Raw genomic sequence first — 21901 nt, 5'->3', positions numbered from 1 at the left:
TTTTTGGTGCTCCAGTGATCGTATATTCTAAATTTCGGAAAGCTAGAGAAGAGAAGGGAAGCATGACTAACAGTGGACGTACCCATGCAAGCTCAATTAGGTTAGATTTAGGCTTCTGCAGAATTAGACTCTGGGGTGCCTATGCAGCAGGCCTTGATTCCATCCCTCAGCAGACATTGCATTATGATAATAACAGAAGGCTGATCAAGCATTTAGCAGTCCCACCTAAGTTGCCAGCTGCGAAACTGATTAGGAGCAGCACAGCTATAAAGACATTATGAGAGCTTAGCATCACAGAAGCATGTTCTGTTAGGATGACAGGTCTGGTAAAAAGCATAACAACCACCAGGTTAGTTATCAAGGCAAGGTCAGAGTATTTATTGTAAATACCGCTACTTGCCAGTACCAGTATGTCAGAGGCTAAAAGCCATATAGCATGATACATTTCCTGTCTCAGTGTGAGTCCATCTTTTGAAAATAATCTTCTTTTTTACCAGTTATTGGTAATCAAAGCATCCTTTTCTAAGTGGTAAAGTACTTGCAACCAAGTAGAAACTGACAAATCTGCCAGTTTCAGTTCCTCTCAGTTTCTCATTTTCTAGTCTGAGGTGCAGTTGATCAAATTTCTGCATCGGTTAGTGTTGTTCCCCCTGCCCCGATTTCACAAAACTATTCAAAAGCAAATATATATATATATATATATATATATATATATATATACACACAAAAAAAAAAATCCCACACAAACAAAAGCTGAATGTTGGGTTGACAACTGAATTTTATCCCTCTCCTTATGTGTTTGATGGACTGTCTAGTTCCTCACTGGTGCTGGTAATTTCATGGGCACTGGCAATTACACATTTATAACTGGTATCAGGGGAGGAAATTGTCTGTCCCCCAGTCCATCAAGCAAAGCCTGCAGAATAAATTTATTGCAGCCGTCTCTCAAAATCCACACTTCTCTGAATTTTTCCTTGCAGGTCTTCACCCAGGTAATATGTACAAAAATGCATATACTGTGTAAAGAAAAGGAGGGTACTTTTTACCATATGTGGTGGGAATGTAAGAAAGTGAAGGACTTCTGGGAGGTCTTAGGCTGTGATAGCCAAAGATTTTGAAAATATGTGTAAAAACCAATAAAAAATTATAATAAAATAAAACAAAGGGTGCATTTACTGGGGTGAAGTGTGCATAAGCATTGATAGTGAAAATATCACGGAAAATATTAGGCAAAATTGCATATAAAAATGTGTATTTCATGAAAAATTCGCACTGAAATGCTGATGAATTTTCACGACGTCTTCAAAATAAATAAAATTGTAAATCAATGTGGAAATGTGGAAAACTGAAATTAATTGAGGGGAAAAAACAAGAAACCAACATGGATGGATGCACCCTTCTCTAGTGCATGCCCTGGTTCACACACTGAATGGAAAAACACAACTCCAATGTTTCATTGCAGATACAGAATTTCTGATTATTATGGTGCACCAGCTTTCTGAGTTTCTAAATGGTTATTTTGAGGTTGAATGCCCAGCTGCTAAGGTACAATAGCTTCTTTTACAGGGTCCTTTATCTCTGGTTGCCATATGTCCAGTGGGTGTATATATCAAAGTAATCTTCTCTACTCACATGAAAGGCTATAAATTAAAGCCCACTGTGTATACCGTCTTTATTTGAACAATTGTACAATGGCCTGTCTCATATCCATCGGCACATCTTGGCATAAAGAAAAAATGTTTTCCCCTGTGCAATAACCTTTGTTTATTGGGAGCAAGCTATTCCACAGAGCCATTGCTAGTATTGTCCAGGGAAGGGAAGGTTGAGGCGAGAAAAGCATATGCCAGAGTAGAATGACACCTCAGATATCTGCAGAAAAGGTCAAAAAGAGTGGTGGGCTGCATCAGTTCCAAAACAGGACTTGGTAAGCAGCTGAATCAAACATGAAGCTCCTCATCATAAGCCTCATCATCCCTCTTGTCGTCAGTTCTACTGCAGAGGATTTCTCCCTTGTGGAGGGTATACCATGTTCAAAATACCAAGTGGCTTTCAATAGCTCATGCTATGAGTTTGTGAGGCTCCAGCGCACTTTCACAAGTGCCCAGAGCTGGTGTGAGAGAGGAGGGGGCCACCTGGTCTTTATTGAAAATGAAGAAACCCAGATGTTTCTGCAGGAGCACATCTCTGAGGACAACGAATGGTGGATCGGCATAACCTACAGTTCTTCCTCCAATGAAACTACTGAAGGTAGGGAAAAATAGTATCCCTGTTTTGTGAAATGTTGAAGAGGCGGACATGTTGGCAAGGTGCGGTGCAGGGGTGGGGAACCTGCGGTCCTAAACATGTTGCTGGACTATAACTTCCATAATCCCTAACTATTGGCCATGCTGGCTGGGACTGATGGGATTTGGAGTCTGACAGCATATTCAGGGTCCTAGGTGTCCCACTCCCGCTTTAGAGGTTAGAGCAGGGGTAGCCAATCTGGGATCCTCCAGATGTTGCTGACTACACTCCCATGACCCTTGGCCATTGGCCAGGCTGGAGGGGGTTGGACTAGATGACCCTTGGGGTCCCTTCCAAGTCTATGATTTTATGATTTGGAGAGCACCATGGTTGGCTACACCTTGGTTGGTTAGTGTACCAGATCAAGACTGTGGAGACTCTGGTTCCTATCTCTGTTCAGCCATGAAGCTCGTTGGGTTGCCTTGGGGCAACCAGTCACACTCTTTCAGCCTAGTCTTCCTCACAGGTTTGTTTTAAGGATAAAACAAGGGCTGAGAAGAACTTTATGTTGCTATCTTGAGTTCCTTGGAAGAAAGGTAGAGTAAAAATGTAATAAACAAGCACACTGGATGTCAGTGGATTAAATTATGCTAAGATTTTTTTCACTGTGCTACTGATGAAATATTAGCCAGCTGAGTCCCAGCAACATAGTCCTATATGAGCTGAACCCATAAGATATGCAAAAATGTGACCACCTCCCACAACCAATATCTAACTAATGGAAAATGCAGAATACTGGATATTTCCACTTTCATCTTATTTTCTTAAGGCAAGTATCTTGTTTTAATGGTTGAATTTTAAAACTGAAAAGAAAAGAAAACCCCTCAGAAAATGCATATAACAGTGAAGATAACATACAAAAATGCATTATATTGAGGAAAATTGCTTGCTAGGAAAAGTACACTAAAATGCTGACCAATTTTTGTGATTTTTAAAAAATTGCAACCTCGTGCAGAAATGTGCTAAACTGAATTCAGGACTGGAACAAGGAGAAACTGAGAGAAACATAAATTGACAGAGTCACTCATCCGAGTTGTTCAAGTAGGAGCGGCAAATTCACTCATGATGCAGCTTCCTTCCATGCAGGGTCCATGGTTTGGCTCGATACCTCGAATATCACCTACAGTAAGTGGCACCAAGACCTGCCTTCCGTTCTCTCGTCATCATGTGGCTATATCCTGAAAAACGCCGGCTATGACTGGGGTGTAACAGAGAACTGCAGCCAGGAGTTTGACTTTATTTGCGAGTTTGGTAAGAGGTCCTGAACTCAACTTAAGGGTAACTACTTGCACCACACATCACCCCAAAAGAGTTAAAAAATAAGATTTGCACAGAACACAGATCTGCAGCAAAACGCATATACTTATTTATAATCATAGGTGCAACACAGAACACTTAAAATAGAAGGCTGTCCTGTGTAAAACAACCTAACCCATGCATTTGAGAATGTATATTTGTAGCTTGCTTGATTAGTGCTATTCCCTTAAATATGTTTATTAGCAGTTTCAGTGTGTGCACAATACCATGCTCTCATTTCCTCCAGTAATTAACTCAAGTGGGGAGTGTCAGCAGTAATGGGCCAAATCAGCCCCATTTCAGCATGTTCAGGTGACCCTGGGGTCTTGGAGAAGCACAAAAGAAGGATGGAGTCCCATTTAGTGAGCTTGGTGAGTGGCCACATAACCTTGAATGATTTCTGAAGAACCCCTCACCCAAATCAGGGGCTGCGGGGGATGTGGGATCCTGCAAAACGTTGTACCCTAACAGAAGCATTTTACATTGCAATATCTTGTTGCAGGTCTCACTCGTGGTTGCTAGAATTTTCTCTCCTGATTCTTTTCTGAATCTTATTCATGCCACCTAGAGGATCATTCTGAAAGTGCTCTCAACTCTATGAAAAAGTAAAGGCATGGGATTAGTCGTCTGGGGCAGGGAAGGGTTAAGAGGGAAAATAATGCTAGTGTGCTTTTCTCCAGGATTGTACACATTTTTTTAAATGGTCAGCTTGGAGCAACCTGTTTAAATTTCCACAATACCACAGAGCACTATTTTAAAACTCTCTGTTTTTAATGATGATGGTTCTATGTATGTTTGTTTTAATGGTATGTATACTTGCTTTTAAGTGGACTGTGTCTTTAGCCAACAATGCCACACACTCATGGCGTTTTCTTGTGTGCGCGCACAGAATCAGGCCACAGCATTGCCTGCGACAACTTCAATGCCACAGTGCAGTGTGGCTCAGGAGAAGTAATTCAGATTGGAGAAAGCTTTTATGGACGGAAAACACCTCACTTCTGTGTGCTAGAGACTCCCCTGCAGTTTGATGTTGAAGAGGAATGTAGCTGGATAAGTGTAAAGGATGAAGTTGCAGGTAAGGCTTAGGGGACTTCAGTGTTTTGAACACAGATGGGGGAGAAAATTGATTCAGTGTGCATTTAAAGCCAAATCTATGTGGCAAAGCAAGGTGCTAAGTGAAACACAGCCAACTTTCAAAAGCCACACTTCTCCAAGTTTTGCAATCCTGTTCTGTAGCCAAGTAATGCATATAAAAGACATACATTGTAGTAAAGTGTATATTGAAAATCATTATATTAGCGAAAATGACATGCTGTTGCATCAAACCTTGCAGGGCAGTGCCATGGACTCCAAGCATGCCAGGTAGCAGCTGATGGGACCTTCTTTGGAGATCCTTGTCCAAGTTTGGGAAGCTACCTGTCCGTTCAATACCACTGCATGGAAGGTAAGCAGCAGCACTTTCTCCACCCACAGGTACCACCAGCAAGTTGGGAAGCATCTTCCAGTGACCAGCTTGCACCTAGATGGACCAGTGCAGCCTCATCCGGTACAAGGCAATTTCACCTGTATGACCTCTCCAAGCATGCAGAGAGGTGCTGTTATTCTGTGCACTATTTTACAGGCTTGCGACTGGCTGTGACGGAGGAAAGCTTTATCTTTGAAAACATCACCATATCAGTGAAGTGGCTCCTCTCTCCTTATTCTGGCAATCTCTCCTGCATCATTAGCACCGGAGATGGAAACACTATTGATCCATACTACCCTCCAACGTAAGTTTTTGCAGCCAGGCGATGAGGAAGTGAAGGTTTTGTTGCTTTCTTATTTGATGATGGTGATGATTCAAGACACCTTTCAAGTTTGTCAGTGATGCCCCAAATCAGGAGAGCAGAACCTCATGCTTGGGGACTGAATCCCTTAAGGACTACCCAACTGGTTCTTGAGACTCTCCCCATCACCCCAGACCTTACCTCTGACTGGGATGTGTCTTTGAGCTGTCAGACTGCATCTTCTTAGCCCGGATGCAAATGGAATGGTGTATGTTTGTTGAGACATCTTGCTTTTGCATGGCTGTAATGTAGCCCCCTGTACAAAGTAAGAGTCCATTCCATTGCTCTGCCCACATTTGCTTCTAGCCACGCCCACCACCAGCATGCAGCCCCTGGAATATCAGAAGGGTATAAAGGGAAGGGGCTGGAAAGAAGGATGTCTGGGGTGTGAGTGTGAAGTGGAGGGGAGAAGGTGCAGTAGCAGCTCCAAACAGCTCTCCTTTTCCTCTGCCTTGGTCTGCGTGTCCCATTTATCTCCCTCCTTCCCACTCTTCCCTTTTCTTATCTCACACTTCTTTGGCTTCTCTGCCCAACTGTCATACATTTCCTCTCTTTCATTTCTTTCCTTCCCCTCTAGCTTTGCATGCTAGAGCCAGTGTGGTGTAGTGGTTAAGAACAGTAGACTCATAATCTGGTGAACCGGGTTTGCATCTCTGCTCCTCCTCATGCAGCTGCTGGGTGACCTTGGGCCAGTCACACTTCTCTGAAGTCTCTCAGCCTCACTCACCTCACAGAGTGTTTGTTGGGGGGGAGGAAGGGAAAGGAGATTGTTAGCCGCTTTGAGACTCCTTAGGGTAGTGATAGAGCGGGATATCAAATCCAAACTCTTCTATATCTCATGTCTCCAAGGGGCTCCCACATATGCCTGCATTCTGCATGTGCCAGGTGGGGTGCTGGCATCAGTTCAGCCCGAAGGCCACACCACAAACAGGACAGAGTGGGCAGGCTGCAGTGCTGAGGCCCACCTGAAAGTGGACTGAGTGTCAGTGGTTGCCCCCTGGCTCACAGATTGAAACACACTGTTCTAGGTATAAGAGAGAGCAAGGCTTCCCAATGGCACAGCAAAGGAATGAAATGAATGCTTTAAACGCTGCAAAAATGATGAAATTTTAACTTGAAAAATGCACATATGAGCATTGTTGGAGAATGGAATGGATTATCCTGAAAAAGGATGTGGTTGCTTGCTGACTAAAATCCTAAACAGGAGCACTCGCGCTGCAACATTTTGTTGCAGGTTTGGCTTGTTCTGCTTCTAACATGTTCCATTATGTACCTCAAGCCTGTCTAGCAATGTGACCCATCGCTTCACATCTCCTGGCGAATTCACCATCTTTGTGGAGTGCACAACCAGCGAGTGGCACGTCACAGCTCAGAAACTGATCACCGTGCAAGACAAAATGGACGAGCTTTTGGTGACCGGGTGCTTCAGCAAATATGAAGTAGGGAACACTTCACATTGCAGGACTCTTTATGAAGAGGTGTTATGGATTCAAGTGGAACTTAATGGAGGTCAGAGCCATCACTTCCTTTTTGTTTATATATTCTTTTGCAGATCAATAGTAGTTTGAACAATGCACTTTCAGAGCACATAGAAGAGACTTTTAACTGCGCTTTTTTAAAAAACAAAACACATTTCATGCTTAGGGAGAAATTCAATTCAGTTTGCATTTGAAGGCAAATCCATGTAATTCAGACTTTCTTAAACCATACACGTCCCAAAGCACAGTCTTCCTTTGAAATTAACACTTTTCCAAATTTTGAAATGTGGTTCTCCAACCAGGTAAGGTCCATTGACTTCCCATTTTAGACAGGTGTTGAAAACAGTTTTATTCCCAAAGGCATGTTGTAACTGATTTCTGTCATTTAAAACTGTAAATTTGATGGATTGTTTTTTTTGCTTGTTTCAGTGCTGCTGTGTTTGACATCTGCCTCTGCTTTCTTTTTAATCGGTTTTATTATTTTTATACAGTATTTGATTCTTTTGTAATGCCATGCACATGGATGGTGCCAAATTAAACCACATTGCTATAGTATTACAGTAAATAAACTGATACAGTATTTAGTACCTAAAATAAATGTTTTAAATGTTTTGCAAAAGGATGCGAAACGAGATATAATTTACACCACATTTTGGAAACAATTTTTCCTTTTCAGGTAGTGGAGTGACCTATACGGTGCTGGCTGATAACAAAACTCTGATGGAGTCCAGGGTGAAGGAAGGAATCGCTCCTCACAATCTCACCCTGGATGGCGCATCCCAACGGCTGCTTGGTCCTGGCATACATAATCTTGAAATAGTTGCGTCCAGCAACACCACAGAAGCAGACGTTTCGGAAATCCTGACGGTTCATTTAGTCGAAGCAATCTCTGGTCTTCAGGCCATATTAAGCTCCCACTCTGTGGTTTTGGGAGAAGATCTGGAGATAAAAGTCTCTGTACGTCATGGGTCTCCTGAGAAACTGAGGTTTGAGGTGACCGGGCTGAATGAGACCTTTTCCCACTTGAAGGACTTCACCGAAGGAGAAGCCGAGACCTACAGAATCCCAGTGAAGTCTGAAGGTACTTCCACACAAAAGCACAAACGTGTAACTGAGCCAGATGAGTCTTCTTTTAAAAGTATGAAAAATGAGAGAGAAAGAGAAGGGAAGGGGGAATCTGCAGTGTACCATACATACACCACATGGGGGTGAGAAGGAGGAGCTCCCATCCCCTTTCCCTCTGTGTGGCTGAAGGAAAGCAAGTGAGCAACAGCAAGGAGGAGGAATGGGCCCACCAGGGGCATCTGGCACAAGGGGAGCCCCAAAACTGAGGCTGGCCCTGAGACTGGTCAGATGACCAGTATTTGAGATGGAAGATAAGAAGAACCCAGCTGGATGAAACCAAAGCCCAGTCTTATGAATGGAGAACCTGTGGCCCTCCAGATGTTGCATAGGGAGCTGCCTTATAATGAGTCAGACCACTGTCCTTCTAGCACAGTATAGTCTCCCCAGCCCTGCCCAGAGATGCCAGGGATTGAAATTGGAGCCCTCAGCTTGCAAAGCAGATGCTGTACCGCTGATGTATAGCACCCCCCCTTGCTTCACTGTTCCAAGAAATGGGATATTTGATTTGTGTTTTAATTCATTTTTTTTTTTACTAAATTGTTGTGCATTGCCAAGAGGACTACGGTTATACATTAATAAATAACAGATATAGATATCACATAAATTAAAGCACCTTGCTATAAAATCATGGGTGAAAGGTCTTGTACTAATATTTTTTGCTCCATTTTTTGTCCATCAAGCCACATGAAGCCATGTTCCCACCCTCTTTTTACAAGGTGGTACACTTCCCTGATTGGCACCAATAGACTTTGCACCTGCCCTAAGAAGTTTCACCCCTTAATCTGCCTGGCCCCGTGGATCTTTGGTTCCCAGCTTATTCTTATTCACCCTTATTTACCTTTCCCCATGTCTTCTTTCCAGGTACCTTCCAGGTCAAGGTGTTTGCTGTTAATGCCTTCTCGAACATGAGCACTGATGCAGGAACTGTAATCGTCTCATCTAACAGTTCTCACAAAGAAGGTAATAGCAGGCTCTTGATTATGCCAAATGATGACTTCATAAAAAGGAAGAGCAATCATACTTTTTAAATTATACTTCTGTCTTCTTTTCCATTGCATTTTATTCATACTGTTGTGTGCTTCCCACTTCCAAGTGGTAAGAAGTCACAAAAACAGCATTACAGGATTTGGTATCCTTTTGATGAGAGGGCACCACAGACTTCTTAAACCAAAACCATTCCTAAACCGAGGCGTGCTTTTCCTAATAAGGTCTCCCGCCACCGTTGCCCTTCCACCGTTCGGATTCCATTCTTAGACTGAGATAAAGTTCTCAAACCAAGACACTATTTCCGGTTTTGCGGAGTTTGTAAACCAAATTGTTCTTAAACTGGACTGTTCTTAAAACAAGGTACCACTGTAATACCGTATTTTTCCGTGTATAAGACGCCCCCTACTTTTGGGGACCCCAAATTTAGAAAATGGGCATGTGCACTATCCATGTATAAGATGCCCCCAGATTTTTAACCTTAATTTAAAGTAAAAAAAACCTAGTCTTAAACACGGAAAAGTACGGTAATCAGAGGACAAACCAACAAGAACTCCTGCAGTTGGTAACATATCCCTGGGGAACCATCCCTGGTTTCACTTCTGGTTTTATTTGACACTCCCAATGTTCCCATTCTCTCTCTCTCTCTCTCTCTCTCTCTCTCTCTCTCTCTCTCTCTCTCTCTCTCTCTCCCCGCCCCCCGCTTAGCCACCAGCCTGGAAAAGGTTTCCACCCCAAGCCTTATGGTAGGGCCCACCCTCAACACACTGGTTGAAAAGGGTTGCTCCTCCCCCTTTGCATTTGGCTGCACATAGATTCCATATAATGAAGTCATGGGACCAGATGGAACAGCTGGGTGCTTAGTATGAGGCAGCATGAGGTCCCGATAAATGAAGTCTGTCTCCCTCCTTCCCATGAACAAACTGAATCCTTATACACTGTGATGCTTTGGGGAGCAATTTCTACCAATTGTTGTGTAACTTTTACACAGACCTGGAAAAATAACCTTGATTTATACAGAAAAGGTAAGCGTGGCATTTGCAGGTGCTATTGAAGCCTTCTGATTTATTCTTTGTGTTCAACAGATCCTCTTGAGGACAAAGAACAGTCCAATGTAAATGGTGAAAAAAGAGTTGTGAGTATCTATTAAAAGAAAGAATGAAAATAACAAAAAAATCTTTTTGAAAATATTTCACAGGGATTAATGAATGGCGTTTCTTTCTTCTTAATGTGATGACATGGTTAAGACACTGGATTATTTCAAGCTGATGCCCTCTTGCCTGAGGGTAATCCCCATTATACGCAGTGGGACTTACTTCTAAGAAAGCATGCATTTGATTGCGCTGTTGTTGGGTTGTATCCAAGTAAGCTGTATTCAGAGTAGATCCAGTGACATGAATAAACCTAACTTAGTCATGTCCATTAATTTCAGTGGGTCTACTTGGAGTATGACCAATGTTGGGTATAAGCCACTGTATTTATTGAGGCTACAATCTTAACTATGCTTACTCTGAGTTAAGTCCTTCTGAACTCAATGGGACTTACTCCCAAGTAAGTGGAGTTAGTACTGAAGCCTACGTTTTATGTTTGGCTGTGCTTCAGCAAAACTATTAGGATGGCATCAAAGACAAAACCAACCAACCAACAAAACCAGTTAATAAATAAAATATATACCCCCAAAATTCCTGCATGTCTATGAAGTCACTAAGGAGCCTTTGGAATGTCCAAGAATGTTCATTCCCTGTCTGCAATGTGGGACGGATAATGGCTTATATCATGACAAGATTTTTAAAAGGGAGGGTTCTCACCAGACATCAAGGAAGCGAGAGGTACTTAAACCAAGGAAAACCTGTCCCAAAAGGCAACACACCTAAGAATAAAACCATTCTGGATCAGACCATCTAGCTCAGCATCCTGTTCCCACAGTGGGCAACCAGCTGCCTCTGGAAAGCTCACAAGAGCAACTGGAATTCAGAGGCAGGCTACCTCCAACAGTGAAGGTAACATACAGCCAGCTAGTATTCACTGATAGAATTATCCTTCAGGAACTTGTCCAACCCCCTTTTTAAAGGCGCCCACATTGGTGGCCATCACTTCTTGTGGGAGCAAATTCCATGCTTCAACTATGTGCTGAGTGAAGGAGGACTTCCTTTTGTCTGTCCTGAATCCCCTGTCAATCAGTTTAACTGGATAGCCCCAGATTAAGGTATCCTCCATCTTATTCACACCAAGCATAATTTTGCACATGTTTATCATGCCACTTCTTACTCCCCCCCCCAACTAAAAAGTCCCAGACGTTGTGGGGGCTTTCCTCAAACGGGAGTTGCTCCAACCTCTTGTTCATTCTGGTTATGTCTTTTCTGTGTCTGCTTGCACATGGAAGATGCAACTGCTCTGACAATTACTTTTCTTCATCATTTCTGGTTTAGGATGACAAAGGGAAAAACAAGATCTACATTAAGCCCAGCCGCCATGCCAACCTCTTCACAACAATCATTCTTGGCTGGCCTGATGACAGCACTAATTCTACCTACACCTGGTCTTGCGGTATGTATGTTGTGTTTCACTGCCCTTCTCCCCTTTACAATTGTGACCAGAACTCTCCATTCAAAAGAATATGAAAGCGTCCTCATGTTCTAAGTGAGCTGATATGTTTGGTTTGTTTATCCAAGTTTAGGGCTGGGAGATCCGTTTGATTCAGTTCACATTTAAAGGTGAACCTACCTAATTCACACATTCACACATTCTGATTTTGCAGCGCAGTTCTCCAGCCACACAATGTGTACAAAAATGCATATACAGGGCTAAAGTGTCCAATATAAAAACACTGGGTGCTGGGTTCTCTCAAATGATTCAGCTGAAAATTGCCTTTGAAGGTTACTGCTGGCCTGAATGGGACCAATGTGTGCAAGAGCATTCCATCCTCACAGACCAAAGAGAGATCCGGATCCCGCCGGCTTGCTTACCTCCTCCCAGCTCTGCAGTGACAGTGACAGTTACAGTCAAAAGCCCAGAGAAAGAAGAAAAACAGGATGAGCAATGCCTCTACATTACAGCAAAGCAGGATGTGAGCCTGCAGATCAGGTGTGCTGCACTTTATTTATTTCCTTGCACTCTGAGGTTCTGACAGTGTCAGGTGAAAGCCTCATACAGAAGCTGTCAGAGGCAGTTTGCTCCTGAATTCCACTTGCTGTAAATCTTAAATGACTAGAATGCCATTGTGCTCAGGTCCTACTTACAGGCTTCCCATTAGGGCCTCTGACTGGCCACCAGGAGAACAGGATGCTGGACTAGATGGGCCACTGGCCTGATCCAGCAACCAGACTCTTTTCTTTGATGCATGGGGAGGGTGAAGGATGGCAAGATGCTACCCTGACAGGTCAGGTTTGCTTGGGGAAGCCAGCTAGGCAACAGTAGATCTGTTCGACAGGAAGACGTTCAAGAATCCCGGTTCTGAGTATCACAGATGCACAGCACTGATTATATCATTCCACCCAAAAGCACAGAGCTCATTTGGTAGGCAAGCACAGTTCACTCCCCTTAGCTTGCTCCTTGAGCTTGCTAACTGCAGGTCCTGCCTTCCCCCTAGCTGCAAAATGAACTGCAAACCAGTGAATGTTACTGAAGACGTGACGCTCCTAGCATCCATGGGGACAGACGCAAAGGCTATGCTGTACAAGTGGTACTTGGATTATACGTTCCACAGAAAGGTGAGCCTGTTGCCCATGTCAGAAATTCTGTACACATACAAAAGTTGAATCAATGAAATTTGCACTTTCTGAAACAATGTGAAAAACAAAACACAGCCATTTTTCAAAATTTGTACTTATTTGAATGTTATGATGCAGTTCCCTAACAAAACAATGTTGACAAGAACTCGATATATTGGAAAAAACTACTTGCAAAACTTCATTAAAAATGTGTTTATTTGAAGAAATTTGTATTGAAATGCTAATGAATTTTCATGAGAGTTATTTACAAAGAAATCTACAAATGGCTGCAGAAATGTGGGGAACAGATTTTAACTGAGAGAACAGAAATGGACAGATCCATCCTATGTGTGAGATGACATTTGCTTTGACATAACATCATGTAACCTTCCGACAAACAAATCAGAAGGATGTTCACTAAATAGCCAGCAGCAGACAACCTGCTTATTGAGCTTTTATCTTGATTTGTTTGCAGGGAGATTAGATGAGATTGGGTATTTAATGACCATTTTATCTTTCAGCAGGCCTATCTAGACACATGATATAGTTACATCTGTTTTTAAATTTGTTTTATGTTCTTATTGTGATTTTTGTTTTTACATGTTTTCAGTTGTTTTAAAATGTTTTACATAAATATTTTTTAAAAAATACTGCATCATTGATGGGTTTGCTGCCCCAGGCAAGATATCTATTTGATAAAATTTTAAAAAATCAAATTTTGATTTCTCTGTGAGGAGGCTAGATGACCTGAAATCAGCTGCAGTCTGGATGTGCCCTTAGAGAAAGAAGGCAAGACTATCAAAAGCTGGTTATCCTTTTAAAAGGGACAAGGGAGAGATTAATACAACTGTCTGAGAGCTAGGTGAGAACTTGTTGTTTGAGAACTGGACATGTTTTAATCCGTGTTTCTTCTGCTTTCTCTCTCTCTTTCCCTTGTGGTTCATTCCCCTCACCAGCCCAATCCTCTTCCACCAAGCTGTACCTTGAATGCTTTCCCACAAAGCTCCCTCACTTTGCTTCAGAGTGGCACACCAATGTTGGTGCTAAACAGCTCCTTCTTGCAAACCCAGGGAGAAGCGTTTCGAATTAAAGTAACAGGTGGGAAAGCCAGAATTTGGATAATCTACATTTACTATGGCTTTAGTAATAATTGTTTGCTTCCAACTGTTAGTTTTAATACTGCATGCTATCAAGCGTTGTTTGTTTTCTACCTGTAAGCTGCTCTAAGCACTACTGAGTATTATTTTTATGGCTATTAATTACCTGCCCTTCACTCAAAGGCTCCAGGGCAGTTTGAAACAATTGAAAGACAATGTTAAAAACAGTTTAAAACACAGAAATCACAGAAATAAGGTGGGTACATCTCAGGTGTCAAAAACAAGAGAAAAGATGTGTGCTTCAGCATTCCACAATTTAGGGGCTGCCACAAAGAATGCCCTACCCACTGAACTTCTGAGGGTGGTGGAACAACCAAGAGGGTCTCCTCTGCCGACCTATAGGGAAGGAGGTGGTCTTTCAGGATTTGAGGGCCTGAATCATTTAAGGTTTTAACCTTAAACCTGTTAATACATTGAATTGAGCCTGGAAATGAACCGGCAACCAAAGCAGCTGTTTTAAAGCAGGGATTATGCAAGAACTAAACAGAACCCCAGCCAGTAATACGACTGCTCCATTTTTAACCAATTTAAGTTTCCAAGACATCTTCAGGTAGAAGATTAGCATATTCTTAACAGCATTATAACAGCAAAACAAATGTGCAGTTCAGAGTTCTCCCTGGTGCAAAGAACGACAAATATTTCAAAGCCCTGCAGGATGAAACCTACAATGGGCATTGAAACAAACTCTTCCAGGGCTCCAACCTTTTTTGGACCTGTGGGAGCGTTTGGAGTGGCTGCTGGGAGATGTCTAGGCATTGCCAGGTAATAATAATAATAATAATAATAATAATAATAATAATAATAATATTTATACCCCCCCCCATCTTGCTGGGCTTCCCCAGCCACTCTGGGCGGCTTCCAAAAACATATTAAAACATTGCAATACATCAAACATTAAAAGCTTCCCTAAACAGGACTGCCTTCAGATGTCTTCTAAAAGTCTGGTAGTTGTTGTTCTCTTTGACATCTGGTGGGAGGGCGTTCCACAGGGCGGGCGCCACTACCAAGAAGGCTCTCTGTCTGGTTCCCTGTAACTTGGCTTCTCGCAGCGAGGGAACCGCCAGAAGGCCCTCGGTGCTGGACCTCAGCGTCCGGGTAGAATGATGGGGGTGGAGACGCTCCTTCAGACATATTGGACCGAGGCATTTTGGGGGTTCTAAAATGGCTGTTAGCTGACACGGATGGGAGCCTATATACAAATGCTGCCACTAAGGTGTGATTGGGTTTTTTTGGGGGGGGAGAGGCAGGGTGAAGCATGGCCAGTGCATGACCACACAGGTGTTGCTGTGGTGCAGCAAAATGTATAAGTAATATTAATCCAAAAAGCCAAGTGCTCCTTTTATGTCGCAATAGTGCACAAACCATAGCAAACTCACTTTTGACTTGTTTTCTTTCTAAATTTGCCAGCTATGAGTGAGGACAAATATGGTGAAGACACCTATACTGTGAGCACCGTGCCTCCACCTGTAGCCCCAGTATGTACTGTATCTCCTGCTCAAGGATCAGTGCTCACCAGCTTCTCCATCTCCTGCCACTCTCCCTGTCTGGTGGATCAGTGCCTTCCAGCTGACAGCTCCTCACTCACATACTGCTTCTACCTGGAGACAAGTAAGAGTCAGAGGTGGCTGCTTGCATTCACTGTTTGTCTAAGGTTGGTTCTGGTCCACATGTTCTAACTGAAGGCACCTCTGTAGCTGTATTCTCTCATAGGGATGGCATGCCAGTGTTTAGTGTGGTTAGAGGCAGAAGTGGTGTAACGAAAAGGGTGCTTCTTACTTTTATACAGTAGGTTACATTCCAGTAAAAGGCACATTCTGGGGCATCCATCCAGGTAAGCAAGAGGCATTAAAATAGATATAAATAACTGAAATAAATAAATAATATACAATAAAATAAACATTCACAATTCAATGACACATCCCAGCCTGGCAAAAGTATCCTAGAGGGTGCAGAGCAGGGCCAGGGTAAAGTGTGTCCTAGGAAAGGGGTGTGGCCTAGAGGGAGTCTCGAAGGCCAAATAGAGATGCTTGGAGGGCCACATTTGGATGCTGGGTCTGTGGTTCCCCACCCTTATGCTAAGTGGTCAGGTTCTACACTCCACAAGTAGCTTGTAGTAGCTAAACTACTACTAAAGTGTGTAGTGGTGAAAATAACACCCAGGAATGGGTCGTATCAGGGGCAATTGTTTTGCAAAATTGCATAAGAAATGTGTGTATTTGGAGAAATTCACACTAAAATGAACTTTCATGGTGAATTTAAAAAAATAAATCACAAGCTGATGTGGAAATGTGGGGAACTGAACTTAAGACTGGAAAAATGAGAAACCGAAACTGAGAAATTTGCCCCTCCCTACTCAGTTGTAGGCCATTGTAGTCTAGCAACAACAGTAAGGCCACAGGCTTCCCACCCCACCCTGTGTTAGAACCACTGGCTATAAATAGAAAATGACAAATGACAAATAAATGTGCATCTGGCCATTGCAATCCAAGTCTAACACGGATCATGAAATGCCCTGCTGCTGCTGTCAAACTGGGTCATGGAAAAATTGGTTTCCTACTCTGTCACCTGAACCAGTCTCCCTCCCTCCTCCAGATTCTCTTCTACACTGTGGACAAGAGCCTGTCCTACCTTCAGTTTACCTTCCACTTGGAGAAGCAGACGATAACTTTCTTTTATGGATTAAAATTGGTGTGAGCAACATCTATGGTGACACCGTTTATACCAATGCCACTGCCAGGGTAGGTGTGACTTCACTGGCTTCTGCTGTCTGTGCCTTTGCTATCTATATTATCATCATCATATTCTATACAGCTGTCTTAAGGTGATGTTCAATGAACACAGTTAAACACACACACACACGAGTAAATACATTTATAACAAAACTGAGGCCGTACAAAATAGACAATCAAGGCAAAGATGTCCACTCACCCTTGCGGTGTTGCTGGATGGCAGAGTCTCCCTCAAGGAATCCCAGGATTGGCCTCCTGCCCTGATGGGAGGAGAGGGTGGCTAAGGTGGTCGCTGTATTCTGGGGCTGGGTAGAAATTTGTTCACCAGGCAAATGGTCACCAGCCTATTGGTTTTGCCTACCTCATAGCAATCATCACAACTTGGTTGGGCATTGGGGCAATATCAATCTGGGATGGAGAGGAGGTTGTAGTCTCTGCCTGCCCCTCCAAATGCTGGACATCCCCTTAAATGGATCTGGGGGGAGTGGCCATGTCTGCATGCCCAGCTGGGGCCTAGGACCCTTGGCTCTCCCCCAGACAGCAGTCCCTATTTGATGTAAGTCTTAGGAACCCCTGCGTGGATTGACCATTGTGTCACTTCTGGCAAGCAGGCTGGACATATTTACTTGCTCCATGCCCAAGCCAAACCTCTCTCATCTGTATTCAATAAAGTTGTGGCCTGTTTCAATCCATAACTAGTCTCAGTTGTCTTTCGTTTCTCTGGGGGTAGAGGACTGGGGAGAACGGCGACTAGGCCTGCAACCATTTATCCAGCTGCAATATCTTGTCAAAACAAAACTGTCTTCAATTGTTTCCAGAAAGTGCAGCCTAATGAGTCTTTTCTCCACAGGAAGGCTCTGCCACAGAACAGATAGGGTGACGAACCCACACAGTTCAGGGGCTTGATCTGGTCCCCAGAACATTCCCCTCCCCAATATTCCCAATATCCCTCCTAATATCCCACCAACTTTGATGGTGGGATCAAAAGAAAAGTAAAGAAAGTAGAGGTGACACAGCAGATGGGTTTTTCTCAGAAAGAAAATTCCACCTGCTGTGTCTCCTCTATTATAGAATCATGTTGTCAACAACCCATTTACAATATTAAGCCCCTATCTGAAAACTTTCTTCTCATTGCAAACTGTAGGTGTCAGAGAACTGATTTGGATCAGGACTATAATGAGATGAAAAGCTTAAAGCCTTCTGCTGTATATCATGGTCCTGACCTCAGCCTTGAGCATCTGCATCTGCTGTTTGTTTTCTAGCCACACAAGGGCTAAGAGGAGGGGACTAAGCCTAAGAATAACAACACATCCACTCTGGCATTCAGCAGCAAGAATGTCCTTGGTGGTTATGGAATGAACAACTGTGTGCTTTTCCCCCTTGCTTTATCAGGTTCAACATCAGGACATAAGCAGCGGAAACCAGACCTTGCAAGCCATTATTTCGGAAAAATCGAACACCATCCTCAAAGGCGAGAACAACAGCATGACCCTGTTCCAGCTGTACAAGTCAGTCTCTTCTGTCCTTAATCTAGAAACAAAAGAAGAGAGTGTTAATTCATCTCTGCGGACAGATACACGGAAAGAGGTTAGCTGCACATATTACATCCTGGAACCATTTTTACTATTCCTTTGGTGTCTAAGCAGCATTTGTATAGTTTAGCTACTACAAGCTACTCATGGAATGTAGAATCAATATCTTCTGGTGCCATTGCTTGATCTGGGCAGACCACAGGTGCTTCCCCTACCTCTCAGCTGTGGGGGCATAAGGCTTCCCACACCCTCTGTGACATCAGCGCATTTTGCCCAATGGTAGTGCCCCTATGTAAACCCCCACTCAACTAACAGCATTAACAGTTGGGTAGGAAAGAAATAATTGTTATAGCTGTTTACAACCTTTTCACCAGCCAGTTATTTTAATGATACCTTTGTTGTTTTTAATGGTGTACATATTGTTGTGCACTGGCCTGATATTTTATGAGAGGGTGGTACATAATTACTTTTATAAATACATATAAATTAAAAAAAAACAACCAGTGGGTCATTAATTAAAAGCTAACTGGAATAAAAAGAGCTTTACCACCCATTAAAAGATGGGAACATGGAGTCCAGCAAATCTCCACCAGCCCCACAATCCCAGCCCCAGCACTGAGAAGGCTCCTTCTCTCTTGCCTGCACACAGGATCTCGTATACAGGCACTACAGAGAGCAAGGTCTCCAAGGCCAATCTCCAAGGCCTGGTAGGCTCATGAAAGAGCAGGCAGTTTCTCTGACAAAATAAAAACTATTTAAACGTTCTTTTTTAAAAAAAAAAAAGGAGGAGCAGGCAGTTTCTGAAAGGCAACCTGGCCCTAAGCTGTTCAGTTTTAAAGCCAATACTCACACTTTATGTTAATCCTGGAAACAAATAGATAACTACAGCAGGTGGAATAAGTCTGGATTTATATGCTCTGATCTTCAAATGCCAGCAGCATTTTGCACAAAATGAAGCTTGGGGTCTAATTCCAAAGTTGTCCCCGCATAGACACCTTTGCAGTAATCTTGTGTGAAATAATGAAATTACAGCTCATCCTGTTAATGTGTCCTTTGCTAATAAGCAGGATATCCCTCAGATATGGCCTTGTTCCCCAGTTCCTGAAGCATTGTTTGGGTTTGGAAGCCAATTGTCACAAATAGGGTTTGTATTATTTTAGTGCTTTGGGGATCCAAATCCTGTCTGGCACTGCCAAAATGCCTCTAGATGTGCAAATAAAAGAAGCCAGAGAAGTGTAAAGAATTGTTTAATTGGCATTAATAATGATCATTTTGAAAGTCACGGGGTAGCTGGTACTTATGCTCAAAAAGGCTACATGTTCATCTCACTAGGAACTCTTGTTATTGTAAATGGATTTATTCCACATTCATAAATTCCCTTCATTCTCATGCAGTTAATATATTCCTCTATTTATATGGTCAACTGGAAGATAAACTGGGAATTTGCAATTAGAGTGAATTTCAACTCAGATAAGACATAAAAACCACTTTCCACCCTATAATTTACAGTAGGGGTGGGCAGACTTTAAGCTTGGTGAGGGTCTACTTTTTCCCATTGGGACTCTGAGGTCCCCAATTGAAGCCAAGTGCAAAATATTGGCTCAAGAAGGTGCACATAGAATTGCAAGGCAAGATGCCTCTGAGCGCATGCAGAGCTTAGGAATTTGTTTTCAGTAGCAGAAAATGGCTCGCATCCTAATTATTTTACCCACAAATCTATTCCTGCTTTCTCAAGCATTCTTGATTTTGGCAGCCCAAATGAGGAGGTGAAGGGCATGGGAGAGAAAGACTTTTGGTTGTTGCTATTGTTAAACCATTGGGAGCCGGAAATTCTATATGTATATTTTTATTTAAAAGCATTTCTGAACCACTTAAAAATCTCAAAGCTGTGTACACTATGTACAATATAAAAACAATATCCATTAAAACAAAAATATAGGCTAAAATCAACAGAAAGATATAAAAATATAAAAGCATTTATTTATAAGCAGATTTAGGGGATTCATACAGAAAAATCAGGAGTCAATCTTATGGCAAACAGGGAAAGGCTGCGCAAAAAGATAAGTCTTTATAAGACATCTGAAGGAGGAGATGCTTTATGTATGGCTGAGGGACAGACATTCCACAGAACAAGGGCAGCAGCTGAAAATGCCCATTTTGGAGTCACCACCCTATGATATTCAGTAGCATGTAGCAAATCACAGGTCACCAATGCACAACCTCTAGATGCAGGTCTTCGTCTGGTGCTTGTGAAACCCTGAGCCCCCAGTTTCACTGTCCACCTGATCCTGGAGTGGCAAAGGTGATTAGCATTTTCTTGCTTGAAAAGTACATAGAGGAGGAAGCTGGAAGGGACACCCTTTGCCACTTCCTGATTTCCCTACTATGTGCTTTTCAAGCTTCAGGTTAATTCTGCTGGATCTGATGTTTTAGTCAGATCACATGGAAATGTGAAATGTGTCTCTGCACTTTCTCTTTCTGTGTGTTGGGGTAGGAGGATGATCCAGGGGGAGATAGAAGGAAGTGATCAGAGTGGATGGTACCCATGGCAACTCACTCAAAAATCCAGATGTGCCCATGGACCTAGAAAGGTTGGCCACTTCTGTACTAGCTGATCCTGTTCTGCCAGGGATAGGTCTATTAGAAACATGACCATCAATAACCAGTATTTATATTGTCTCTAATGATCTGTCTTTGCATCCCCAGTTGCGAGAGCTTATGCTGACAACCCTCTCTGCTGTAAATGTAACATCAATGCAGACGGCTCTTAAGATGTCAGAGGTGCTCAAGGAAATCACTTACAGGAGTGAAGAGCTCTCTTCCTCTGCACAGGTGAGTGGCAGAAATGTGCATTTCTTCATAACTGCGTGTGGTTCATGCAAAGAGGCAACAGATGTATTGACAATGTGAGAATCTGAGATTAGTGGTGCTTTTAACAGACTGGTAAGGGGGGGTTGAAAGTGGGGGGGAATTGAAGGAACTACAGTGGTACCTCGGGTTACATACGCTTCAGGTTACATACGCTTCAGGTTACAGACTCCGCTAACCCAGAAATAGTGCTTCAGGTTAAGAACTTTGCTTCAGGATGAGAACAGAAATCGTGTTCCGGTGGCGCGGCAGCAGCAGGAGGCCCCATTAGCTAAAGTGGTGCTTCAGGTTAAGAACAGTTTCAGGTTAAAAACGGACCTCCGGAACGAATTAAGTACTTAACCCAAGGTACCACTGGATTCTATGATTAATTCTTAGAGGAAGGCGGTACTTATAAAACTGTTGGTCACCTCTTTGGTGCCCTTAGATAACTGGAGTTGGGACAGAAATTTCAAAGAGGAAAAGGAACCCACCTAAGACTGATGGAACCCTCCACCTTGTACCAAACATAAGAAGAGCCTTTCTGGGTCAGCCAAAGGTCTTCCTAGTCCAAGACCCTGTTCTCATATTGGCTAACCAGGAGCCAACGGCCCTCTCCCCACCTGTGATTCTCAGCAACTAGTATTATCAGTAACATACTGAAGAATCCAACAGTGGAGGTAGAACATAGCCACCATGCCTAGTAGCCCTTGATAGCCTTATCCTCTATGAATTTGTCTATTTTTTAGTAAAGTAAAGGGACCCCTGACCATTAGGTCCAGTCACAGATGACTCTGGGGTTGTGGCGCTCATCTCGCTTTATTGGCTGAGGAAGCCGGCGTACAGCTTCCGGGTCATGTGGCCAGCATGACTAAGCCGCCTCTGGCGAAACCAGAGCAGCACACGGAAATGCCGCTTACCTTCCCACTGGAGC

General features: G+C 43.0%; 1 protein-coding gene across 1 annotated transcript in view; it reads left to right on the top strand.

Moving 5' to 3' along the window:
- Window positions 1-1943: 1943 nt before the first annotated feature.
- The window catches only part of LOC309375853 (polycystin-1-like protein 2), a gene marked incomplete at its 5' end in the record, with an annotated part of 46846 nt that continues 26888 nt past the window's right edge, over window positions 1944-21901 (top strand). The window contains 17 exons of the mRNA XM_081921771.1: window positions 1944-2247; window positions 3370-3534; window positions 4469-4654; window positions 4913-5023; window positions 5201-5348; window positions 6685-6914; window positions 7560-7964; window positions 8870-8968; window positions 10078-10127; window positions 11422-11539; window positions 11869-12076; window positions 12582-12702; window positions 13659-13800; window positions 15267-15467; window positions 16452-16597; window positions 17981-18175; window positions 20827-20952. Coding sequence (XP_081777897.1) covers window positions 1944-2247; window positions 3370-3534; window positions 4469-4654; window positions 4913-5023; window positions 5201-5348; window positions 6685-6914; window positions 7560-7964; window positions 8870-8968; window positions 10078-10127; window positions 11422-11539; window positions 11869-12076; window positions 12582-12702; window positions 13659-13800; window positions 15267-15467; window positions 16452-16597; window positions 17981-18175; window positions 20827-20952 — 2955 coding nt within the window. The remainder of the gene's footprint in view (window positions 2248-3369; window positions 3535-4468; window positions 4655-4912; window positions 5024-5200; window positions 5349-6684; window positions 6915-7559; window positions 7965-8869; window positions 8969-10077; window positions 10128-11421; window positions 11540-11868; window positions 12077-12581; window positions 12703-13658; window positions 13801-15266; window positions 15468-16451; window positions 16598-17980; window positions 18176-20826; window positions 20953-21901) is intronic.

This window comes from Podarcis melisellensis, assembly GCF_964234715.1.
Source record: "Podarcis melisellensis genome assembly, chromosome: 8".
Taxonomy (NCBI): Eukaryota; Metazoa; Chordata; class Lepidosauria; order Squamata; family Lacertidae; genus Podarcis; species Podarcis melisellensis.
This window is presented reverse-complemented; position numbering and strand designations above follow the sequence as displayed.